We start from the raw sequence: 12,149 nt of genomic DNA, 5'->3' as shown, positions 1-12,149 counted from the left end.
CTTCCATCACGCCGTAGCACTTCACACTTAATGGTAAATGGGATCTCTACTGTGTCACTACTGGTGGCTGCACATTTCTCACTTCGATCGATTCAGGCACCTTCAATCCGTGCAACAGACAAAAACACAAATTAGGTATGTACGGCCAGGGTCCACACAGGGTATGGTGGTAAAAGAACTCTGTTTTCACCTTCGCAAAATGCACGCATGTCCTCTTGTGTCTGCAACCGACTTCAGAGACAGCCCAATATTGTAGGTGATGGGAGGCTCAGCCAGTCATTTCCTGGGCAACTTCTGCCGCCAGTATTTAATTTAAAAATGAGTTTTATTTATGTAAAGTTCCACTAAAGGGCAGTGTTTAAATTCACTTCACGGAATTTCGAACACTTTGGATCTGTCATGGTTTACTTGAGCTCTTGAGGGTTGTCACTATGAAATGCTCGACTTTTCCAAGTGCAAAAGGTTATTTTGGTCTGCCTTAGCTGTCTATTTTATTCTAATCCTTAAAAATTTGGGTGAAATGCACCTAAACAATTTAATTTTTTGTGTGATAGAAGGTTTTAATCTCTTAAAGTAAATCCACCTCCATATCGATACCCACTGCATTTCTGAATCGCCTCCTCTTTGAGCCATGTTTATTTGGGAATTGTTAATTTGACGTGTAGTTGGGTACTTCGCAAGTTCACTTAGAATTGCTCTTTGGATTGATTGTGCTTCACTTCAAGCATCACCATTAAGGTAACTTTTTTGTTCACAAAGTCGCTTCCATTATTGTAGTTTTGCTCGAACTTTAGGACTGTACCGAGGATGAACATTTGCCCTGTCTCAGTGCCTGGAAAATGTCATTTTTTGCCAATTTTGCCACCTTTCTAGTCCGACATAAGCAACTTCCTGCACCGGCAACTCGACATGATTCATCATCTCCAAAAAAGTTCATTTCACCCAGTTGGAAGGCCTATATTACATTGCAAGAAACTAATTTAAGGACTTTTTGTGATTGGCGGGTATGTTGCTAGAGTTTTGAGGGGGAAGGGACCACTGCAGCCCATGAAAGATGTGTTTCACTTGTACAATCATCCCTCTCACTCGTCTTTTTGAGGTTTAGCTTCAGTCATTCTAATTGTGACACACGCACAGACACCCACACACACTTGAGGGACTAAGAGCAGCTTTTATGTGTATACGATGCTAGTAGAATGCATGCCAAATGACTTGGTGCTTTATTTCCAACATTTACCAAAGTGGATTCACTTAAAACATTCAATTTCGTGGTAAGTGCGCATATGGGAGAGGAGGCACAAGTACACGCAGCTCATAAATCCACAAGCAGTGGGTAGCTGGGCATAAAAAGTAGTAGTTGGTTAGCCGATCATAAAGTGGAGGTAGATTGGACGAGACAACCGGTCCACTGGTGCGAGGAGCGTTAATGCTCTTATCGGTGCTTTTAATTTTACGGGTACCCGTAAAAGCGCTGTAGAGAGTTGTTGAACGCTTTCTTTCAACAGCATGTGGCTGCGAGCGAAGTCGTAAAATCTATGGACGCCTATCCGTATAAAAGACCTTTAGAGCTTTACGACACAACATCAATTCATTCAGTCTCTGAGCAGTGAGGCATTTGGTGCAATTGTCTCCGAGGTGTCGGTGACACTCCCGGCTCTGGTGATCTCTTGACCACGGGTTTGGTTGCTATTCCTGCAAACATTAAGCCACCTCATGGAAAGTCTGATAGTGAAGGAATAATTGATGAAATTTTAGAACAGATGAATATTTCCGTAGCAATGGTGAACACAACACTATCATAGTCACTTGAAATTTGGTGGATCAGCCTTGCTGACAAACTCACTCAGTATCTATCCACCCTTTCTGAATTCGTCTTTTTTGTCTGGTTCATCCATCCATCCTGAATCCTTTAATCAGTCTATCTGCCTCACCATCTCTATATCCATCAGAAAGAGCCAAAGAGCTTATCAAATTTGTCCCAAGTTTTCGCACTAGAAATTGATAGATAAAAGTATTTAATCATGTAAGAGGAGAAAAAATAATTTTGTCCTTTCTAGACGCAATCATAATATCCTTCTCTTCCGGATCTACCATCGCGGCGATGTCTTCGACATTAGCAATCCACCCTCACCGGGTTTCCCATTGGTCTCTGCCCTGGTGGCCTACTACCAACAACAGCGGCCCTTTACCAGCATTGACGCACCCATCCCGAGGCTATTGTATCCTGTGGTGCGAAACAATCTACTTGAATTGCCACCAAACCTAGTGTCCGTGAGCTCAGATCAGATCGTCAAGAGTTTGCTGACTGCATTGCGATCTACCTCAATAGAGTTGAATCAGTTACAGGTCAAGGCAAGCCATGTTTTGTTCTCTGCTGCACTCCCGCGAATTTTGTAACTGTGATACCAGATCTTCATAATTTGATCTCTTTATCTTCTGATCAGCTCTTGGGCAATGTAATCTTTGATATCTTGGGCAGATTTGAGACGGATTCGGGAAATTTGACTACTGATGCAATTTTATTGTTGCCTCCTGGATGTTCCTTGTTTTTATGCTCTTATTAATAAGTCATGGTGAGGAGGCAAGCGGTTTTAAGTTGCAATACGAAACTTTCAAGGTTATAAAACCTACTTAGGTCTTTCAATAAATTTTAGGTGCTTTTCCTCAACATCGCTTAGTTCTGCTGATTTTAAGCACTAAAGGCAGATATCCGATATTTATTCCAACTTACTGAATCATTTCAAAGGCGCATAATCTCTCCTCTAACACAGAGGAAACAGCCGAAAGAACTGGTCTCAAAAATTATTCTTTCGTTTTTAAACCCTACCTGTTTTGTGCCTCCACAGGTCGACGAGTTAAATCACCGATCGAGTGAATTAATGCACCAAATGGCTGTGACAGCCAGTCAGATTCTGGCCCTTAAACGTGCAAGGGAATGGCTGAAGAAGACGAACTCACAACTCTCTATCAACCAAAAGACTGTTAAGGGTGTCAGGTAATCTAGTTTCTTGTCTTTTTCGATTTTTTAGGTCATTTTTTGCTTGCCGACGATAAACTCACTTTCGGCAGCAGATATGGTGGAAAATAGGGGTTAGTTTTTGTCAGTTTCTTCATCACTTTCTATATCGACTCGCATTTCGCTGACAGGTAAATCTATGTAAAGGGGATGCTTGCGGTAATATCCACAACAAGGTATCTGGTCCTTTAGACAGGGATCATTCGAAAGATCGTCTCGTTATTGAGGATACTAGTTGACAACTTCAATCTGTGGAGACTTTCTATAACTACCATCCTAGTGAACTTGGCGTTGCTAAGGGCCTTCTCGAATTTTTTTGAAGTATTGCCTAATAACCTTCAATCGACAGCTCCGGTACTCATTTGTTTGCCTTTTCGCGTGTCTCAAATCCTCTTGAATATGTCCTTTCATCAAGACGTGGATAGTCGATTGGTGGGGAGCAGTGGCTTAGTATTCTCAGCGTGAAGGAGTCCTTTCGAATCAGTGGGATTTTGATTTAATGTTTTGAAATTCGATTGCCTATCTCGTAATTGCCTCATTGTTTCTGGACTTCCCATTTTAGTCAAGAAGCGTTGGAAAAACATGCTAACCTCTTGGAACAACGTCTGACTTGGACCAAATCAGCTCGTCAGGCTAAACGCCAACAGCACAAAAGCCTAATTGACCGGATCCGTGAGGTCTCCGAGAGCCTGGTGGTACTCTGCTCCCAAAAACACCAAGTCGGCCGTCGCATGCAGGAGATTAGACGCGAACTTAAACGTCGTGGTATCTCTGATGAAGTCATCTTTGCTTGTGACTCAGGCGCCACGGATTCCACCACATTGACGGTAACGACTGGGACGATGGAAAGTGCGGATAGCGGTTTGCAGTCATCTTCGACTTCAGCGCTGGCATTGCCACCCTTGGAGCGCTCTACGTGGTTCGCGGAGATGACGAGGCAGGAAGCCGAGGATGTGCTGTTCAACAAACCCTCAGGCACCTTTCTCATTCGACCCTCAGCCATGGCCAATAGATTCGCCTTGTCTATTAAGTTAGTTATTATTATCGCTGAGGCCTCGTGGATGTTGTTTGAATTCTACTTGACTGTTGGTTTGGTCATATTGGATCCGATTTTTCTTCTCAGTCTCCTTACATCAATAGGGTTTGCTAAACAAAACAGCACTTTTCGAGGTCACAAACTGTACCATTTTTCAGTTCAGTTCCCTGCTCCCACCATACACTTATACCATCCACTTTTCAGGTGGAGTAGTGGAGGAATCCTGCATAGGTCGTTAATACGATTCTTTCTAATGCTGCCGTGTGACTATAAATGTTTGACACAATGATTTGTAACCGGTTTGAGGACTTGAAAGTGCTTGCTGACGTATTATAAAATATCGGTGACGCCAACCTGACGCGATGTGATTTGAGCTTCTCTGCCGGACCAAATGAGTCTAGCTCAATCTCAAAGTTGCAGAAGCTTCCCGAAGCCTTTGTTGTGTAGCATTTTAAGAAAGTATGGTACGCGACAACAGAACACAGCGTCCAAAACTGGTCACTCAAAGGTGCTCACGAAGAAGTACGTCTGGCTCTTGGTTGCTGTAAATTGAGATTGACGTATCAACAGCACCTTTATCAACTGGAAATGCAAAGCCTTGGGCGATAAGCCATTTGGTTCCACACACATGCAACAACAGCAGATGGCAGAAAAGAAGCTTTAAAGACTGTTTTTATTCTTCGCCCTGTGCCGGTTGTGACGCGTCGTGTGGAACGGTATTCACATTTAACACTTGTTGAGAAAATGAACATATCCTTACGATCTTATAGTTAAAACATATAATTTCACGGATAATGGTTGGGCAAAAACCGTATGCAAGTGCTTGAGATCGGGCCATAGAAGTTAATAAGTTAACTTACCATATCTGTTTGGTTTTACTTTTCCTCTTTTTTGTAGAACTGGCCTCACTGTCCAGCATTGTCTCATCTACAGTGGCCGTGCTAATGACGATAGTGGTGACGCAACGTCACGTTGGGGCTTCTCAGAGAAGTCACTAGTTTTTTCCTCCCTAGAAGATTTGGTTGCCTTTTATCGGACTACCAGTCTGGCTAAATACAATGCTCTCTTGGACACAACGCTTGCCCTACCGGCCTTTGCATTGACATCCACTTCACCATTAGAAAAGACGCCAACGAAGTCGGTGCCGAATTAGGAGACCTCCCTCCTCTTCCCTCATCCTGCTTCCTTTTTTTGTACCTGTGCTCCACGACTCTACCTCTCATCGTGCTTTGCCATACACTGACGCAGATCGTGTGTTTGAAGGTAAGAGTGAAATATGAAGTTACTTTGCAGTTGAAATAGCGACGAAGGGAAAGAGTTTTAGACTATGTTAGTCGGAAAGAATGCAACCAAACCGGAATGTCATTATTCTCCATCTGCGCTTATTTTGCTCGTATCGAAGTTGACTGCAGAATAAATGAAGAAGCTACTCCTGTTTCGAAGCCGCATGTTAATGTTGGGGCCGTTTTATTAGAGTTATTTTGCGAAATGCGTTCTTGTTTCTTTTTTCAACACTTTAATCCCGGTGGGACATTTCCCTGTCTGAATTTGCGCATAACGCACATGCCTTCAATGTACTGTATCAAAAAAAATGAATTAGGTTGGCAAGGAAGGGGAAAAGGAGGCAAGCAACTCAGTGGAGGCATGTCACAGTCGTTTCTCCTCTGAGGAGGTTAATTTGAACAAGGTGCTAAGGAAATAATTAGGCAGCTGTTCTTCATTTCCTCCTCTTGCCCTTTTTTTGTCTGAAAGGATTGCTTAAATAATTAAGAAGATCCGCTACCTCCTTTGTGAATTTGGATGAAGGCAGCTCCATTCTTATCCGGTGCGATCAGCGAGCGGTTCATCTGACATCGGTATTAGAAAGGAAGGTGAGTGTGGGCGTATGGAAATTCGTCAGTCTATCGTTGGTGAGATGCTTCCCGTTTTGGTCTTGGCTACTTTCCTCTTCTGATCTCGTGCTCATCAGAATTTGAATGTAGTTCGAGCTTGTCTGCCTGATGAAGTGTCTTTAGTTCGGCTCTAAACCTCTAGAATCTTACAAAAGCTGTGTAGAATTTGGAGTTGTTGTAGAAGAAATTACCTTCCAGAAATGGTGTTGGAGCACTTGCACATTGATGATTTGGGTTGAAGTAACAAATTTTTTAGGCCTATAATATTATGCTCACAATTGCATTAGTTGGAAAGTCGTTGGAGCGGCTGAGAGAATGGATCCCACGTGGTCTGCATTGACACGAAACGTTAGGCTGGTTGCTCGTTGTTTACGTCGTAAAAATGTGCCCACTTGTTTTGCAAAATCCACAAACTACCTTTTTTTCACCCCATTGTTCTCGCCTCGAACTAGTATCTAGAAAGGTGTCGTGTGGAAGCAATTTTCTCAACATGTTAGAGCCATCTCGGGACATTCTGTTCCACTTCTTCGTGGCTGCTCCAGCCATCTCTGTGTGCATTCCATTCTGCAGTGAAATAGTTCACCTAGGTTTCATCATGTGTGTTCTTGTCAAATCTCTTTCATTAATCCGAGCTGGAGTTTTTAACTCTTCTGGGCTGGTCAGTTGAGTGCGAAAGGCCATATTGGTCCCCAACGTGTGCTAAGTTTTCCTAATTTTATATCCTCGCACGTAAATGAGTAGAGTGGAGTACGTCGTGTTGCGACTTTGTTTTCTCCAACAGACCAATCGGCGTGATTCTAGTGTGGCTTCGGCACAATGCAGGTCGTATGTCGCCCAGGCAAATGGAATCAGATCCGTGGTGTGTTACCTGAATACGTATGGAAACGACTGGTGTGCCGTGGGTTGAGACCACCAACTTTAGAGCTGAGTTCGTTACTGCCACCTGAATGTGGGCATGCATACATGCTTTTGGAAGGTTGAAATCATTTGGGTATCAACATAACCCTGGGTGACTGAGCGTGCCAACACGAGCATCGTACAGTACGTGCTTGAAGTCTTCTGCAGACACACGATGAATGTATGTGTGTATGATGTCCGTCATATTGACAATGGGTGACTGAACTGGTTCACCTATGGCATGCCGCCAGCTCTTCTTTCCTTGAGTGCACACATTTCTTTCTTTGCAAATTAAGTCTCACTTTGAGACGAACACACGATTCAAGAAGTTCGCTAAGCACACGATTTTAGGAGCTGATAAGAATAAATTTTCTTCCTTAAAGGGTGAATAGTCCCTTCTCGATTCTGATTAGAAGTAAGCATGAGCATAAGCTCCCTTTTTCGACCGTCTCATCAAGATTTTTTTGAAAAATATGTCCATTACTTAGGTTGTGGAAATTTTGATTACAGGGGTAGAAAATTGTAAAATTTTAAGCGGATGGCAAAGGGCCTCACAATTTACCTCTATCTCCCTCAATAATTCTTACCTGAGCTTTTGTTATTCCAATCGTGTCTGCATGAGACAGAATAATGCAGGGCGTGCTCCTCTTCACTATTTTAGTGCGTCTGCTAGGTGGGGCTTGAAAATGCACTATAACCTCTGTAAGAAGAAGGGAAATAGGAATCAATTATCATCTACTTGCCCTTCCTACATCGAGTTTATTGCTTTGTTGGCTTCGTTTAAATTGGTGCGCTCCAATTAAGCGGTGGACAGGTGAATTTTTATGGTTATTAGGAAAAAAAAACTTAAGGAGCTGCATAATCCTGTTTAAGTGGCACACAAGCTGGCAAATGCCACACTTACAAATCGTCTTGTCTTTGAGTGTAAGGACAAGCCTAGTCTTAGGCGTCTCCACGTCTGTCTCTTGTTTCTCATGCTACGAAAAGGCGAACATCAGCACCTGAGGGAAGTGAAAAGGGGATGTGGATGTTGAGGAGGGGGAGAAGCAGCATTTCTTTCATCATAAGTAAGAAATTTTTTGCAAGGCACCCCTGTGATAGTAGGATTTTGGGTCATCTTCTAAGAGCGGGACTTTGCTCCAGGGGATACATTAGTTCAGTCCGTTTCCGCAGAGGCTGTTTTAGTACTCAAATTGGATTTTATTTAGAAATTCATGATACGTATGCAGCCTCTGAGACTTATCCGATAGATTTTGACAGAACCATAGGCAGTTCTTGCTTGTAACGGGTAATCCCTTATTCAGAGTTAGAAATAGAATGAGCTTCTCGACGTAGTGCGCATCTCTCAATTATTCATTACCAGGATTTAGTTGTTGTTTTCCCACCTTTTCTGGTTGATACGTTCCGCAAGCGCATGTTGTACCTCTGCCACCTGCTATACATCATGTGATTGCAGAACTTTCCTAGCATTGGATGGAACAGGGCTGCAGCGCAGTGAATCTGGAAACCGCACTTATTTGGTTGGTTCTGCTGACATTTTTCTGCCAGTCAGCACGGATGTTTTCCAGCTTCCATACCAGAATAATCAGGGGGGAGGGTGATAATTGGAAGCACGCTAAAAGGCACGGCCAATGCACGTTTGACACATTCTTGCGTAATTATGGAATTTGGTTCACCTTGATCTCATGGGGTTTGGCAGCACATTGAAGGCCTATCTGTACGTGACATTGACTAACCAGGGGAGACTGAAAGAGAGTGCCAGTTTTGAGACTTTCTAGCATATCCGGAGAATAGGTGCGCAAAAGAAAACTTTCGGAAGCATTTAGAAAGGTCTTTGGGGGTCAAAGGTTATTGAAAGGTATCGGAGACTGCATCAACAATCACTGTATCCATGGAAAAAGGCATATTTACGTCTTATAATGCGTGAATGCACTATAAAACAACAAATGGTTGGAGTGAATTATGTAAAAAGAACTTCTTTCGTCAATTAAATTGTCTACCTAGCACATACTTGAGGAACATAAAGCTGCTATATAACGGAAAACAGACAGACCCATGAACACCAGGGCTTTTAGTTTCGCCTTCTAATCAACGCGTTCTCAACGACTGATGCAAGGGAACTTTATCCTCATGAATGCAGGGGTCGACGGAGCTGAATTTGAGTTTCTGAATCGCCTACACACCCACCCCACGCATACGTCCTCTGCTTGCGATATGCAGACTATCCTAGATCCTACTTCCTCCTTAAATAGCCGTCATCCCTAATGGACGGCACCTCCTCCCTTCGACAGTAAGGGCCCTCATATCGCCAGACAAATACTTTTAAGTTGCGCCTCGATGCTGTCAATTCCCATGCCTTATAATTCATTACTATTTCATGAACGCTTTCCGAGCATTCTCATTCACTTGCTTTCATAAAGGAAGCATTTGAGACAAAGTGAATGTAACACATACTCAAATCTCTCTTCATTTAAGTTCGCTCCAGATTAATGTCAGAACCTAATGCTGAAGGAAGGAAGGTACGTCAACCACCAAAACCTCCAATATGAGAGAAATGCTCATTTAAGAAGATGGAGAAGAATAGCAGTTTGCACAAAGCCCACCTACCAACCATCCAACCTACCTAACAGGAAATGTTTTTTGAGTACTTCCTACAAAGATAATGGATAATGACTCCATCAGTTATAAATGGATCTACATTTGGCTATAAAGTGAAATACTTGCCACATAACCGGAAGTAAATCTGACAGAGGAATAACTGAAGATTGGTTCGGCTTCAGGGTTTCCCTGGAACAGCAACATTGTTAAGTTACTATCACGAAAAGTCCAAAAAACCGGAAAAACTAAACCAATTCCTTAAATAATTTAGGAAGAATTAACAAAATTTAAAGCTCCAAGAGACATCGTAACGACATGCGTATTCACATACTTGGCCGTAGGATCAAATAAAGAGTTGACTTGATAAAGGGACCTTATTTACTAAAAAATTACAATCACAGTAATGTAAACTCTTCCTAATAAAATAAACACTTTCGAACTCTAGTTTAATAAAAGGTCACTTTATCCCTCTAAAAGCAGGCAATGTGACTTTAGCTTCTTCCATCGGTAGTTCACTTTTGCTGCCCTACTGGTTCTGTTTTGCATCTGGTGGTCTCGGAAGAAATATGAGAGAGAAATGAAGAACAAAGGGAAAGCGGTATGTACCTCCCAAGATAAGGCTAAAATTTCCTTAGAGTCAGGCTTTACGAAGGTACTGCCTAGCCTTCAGCGAATAGAGCCATATTGAGTAGACAGATGCTAGGCATTAAAGTTGTTTGACAGTCTTGTTTGGAGTGTATCACAACAAAGCAAGTTGGAGGGTTTTGTGAATATGAAGTGTAGTGAGAGAACTCGTCAATGTCACATGGCTTTTTAAAGTGTATTAAAACAGTCACTTGTGGTGAGCAGAGAGTATGCTTGGTGCCTCCATTCGCTATGAAGATACGGTAAAGCAGAAAAGTTCATGACCTAAATATCCTTGAATTACACATTCGTCCCCATAATTTCCAGTTCTCCAATTTTTTTTTTGCAATTTGTTGGAAACACCAACAACTCTTGAAATGGCGCCCTGTTTTCAATATTCCACTTCCATTTCGCTAATGTTCTAGGAATTTTTTACAGTTAGCTCTGCTCAAAGGCTAGAACCTGTTGGTAATATAGACGTCTGTGTCAAGGTTTTAGAACTGATCCATCTCCCTTGGGGTGGTGCTGAAGCAGGTGGTAAAGCAGTTTAGAACCACGTCCACTTGTTATATTATGTCATGTAATTTCGCCCTCTAGGTAAGTCCCACATACTTTTTTATTATGCGATAAAGTAAACTGAGGAAAGAGCTGCGCTTATAAGTTTTAAGAGTATAAAAATAATCCTAATCATGGGGATTTAATGAATCAAAAAAGTTGATTAAAGGAAGAGATTTCCAATTCACGGAGTGATGTAAGGGTGGCTAGAGCTGCTAGATGTGTTTATACACTAGTTCCCGGAATCATCAAACCGAGTAATGACACAGAGCGGGGTCGAAGACAGTGCTTAAAATAAAATAGAGGCAGATATTCATGTTCTGATTGACTATGCGAACTTTTTACGCTTATGAATTGCACCTCATTAATGGCAGCATAGCCGAAAGGCGAGAAGACTGCACAATAATGAAATTTAAATTTTATGACAACATTAATACTTGGGACCAGCAAGCCGAAGGCATTAAAAGATGGAGGACTCAATGCTCTCATACGGCATGGTCCGATTTCGCCCTCTCTAATGTAATCAAAAGCATTTGGGTTTTCGGTAAACTTTCCAATATCCTACGGAGCACTCAACTGATTAATTTTTTGTCCCATGGGTAAAAACTGTACTTAGTGATCCCTTCTATCTACTTTGCGTTAGCGAGAGCATTAAAGATGGTCGACTGTCTGTGTACTCTTTCTCATGGGCACACCTAAATTAAAATGAACAATTCTTAATTGAGATGACTGTGCACCCTTGCTGGGAAAATCAGTTTTCCTAGTGTCTTTTTCATGTCAAATATCCAGCCAAGGGAGGAAAAATTTACAATCAGCAAGTCATCATTCTTTACTATCATGAGGTTGATACAATTATATACCCAACAGTGGCTCCTGGTAACTTAATGATCAAACATTAATTTTACAAGTAGACTTTACTAGTTGTCATTCAAGGTGAAATTTGTCGTCATTTTTCTTCTATGCATTTCTATCCATAGAGGCAATGGGTTGAAGTGGACGTCACATGTCACTACCATTATCGAAGCCAAAAGAAAGGATCCAATTAATTATAAGCTGTTTTAAAAAGGACTTTCAAAATTTTTGTTTTCAAAAGTATAAATCAGTACAAAAAGTAGGCATCTGAAGTCGAGAAGTATTTACTGCCACAGACAATAGTAACAGCATCCATTAGGCGCATATAATGTAGGTGGAGACAAATAAAATGATGTCTGCAGATAGCACTCATTGATAAATAAAAAAAGAAAACAATTTTGTTTTGCTTTTATGGAGGCCTTAAGTAACTTAATGCGACTTATTTTTAAATTTGAAACTGAAGACAAAGTTGCCCTGGCAATTTCTGGCTGCTAGGTTCCAATGTTCACTGTACAAGAGTGACAACAAACTTCCTTTAGCAACTTAATTTGCGTGGGCTTCGTGCGGACAAGGTCTGCACACACCAAATTTCTGCTCTTGTCTGCCAAGTGAATGAAAGGTGTTTGCATTGCTCGAAATGAGAAACGTCTATCTATCTATCTATCTGAGGCGTTCCTTT

General features: G+C 41.8%; 1 protein-coding gene across 1 annotated transcript; it reads left to right on the top strand. All coding sequences in view use genetic code 11, as the record gives it.

Annotated features, from left to right (window-relative positions):
- Window positions 1–37: 37 nt before the first annotated feature.
- Window positions 38–5,205, top strand: EGR_06563 (Phosphatidylinositol 3-kinase regulatory subunit alpha; the record flags this gene model as incomplete). Its single annotated transcript, XM_024495812.1, has 5 exons — window positions 38–135; window positions 2,058–2,346; window positions 2,847–2,995; window positions 3,579–4,046; window positions 4,950–5,205. The coding sequence occupies 5 exons, from the start codon at window positions 38–40 to the stop codon at window positions 5,203–5,205; spliced, it is 1,260 nt and encodes a 419-aa protein (XP_024349772.1).
- Between the last annotated feature and the right edge of the window lie 6,944 nt (window positions 5,206–12,149).

This window comes from Echinococcus granulosus, assembly GCF_000524195.1.
Source record: "Echinococcus granulosus chromosome Unknown EG_S00059, whole genome shotgun sequence".
Taxonomy (NCBI): domain Eukaryota; kingdom Metazoa; phylum Platyhelminthes; class Cestoda; order Cyclophyllidea; family Taeniidae; genus Echinococcus; species Echinococcus granulosus.
Note: the sequence above shows the minus strand (reverse complement) of the source record. Positions and strands in the feature narration are given on the sequence as shown.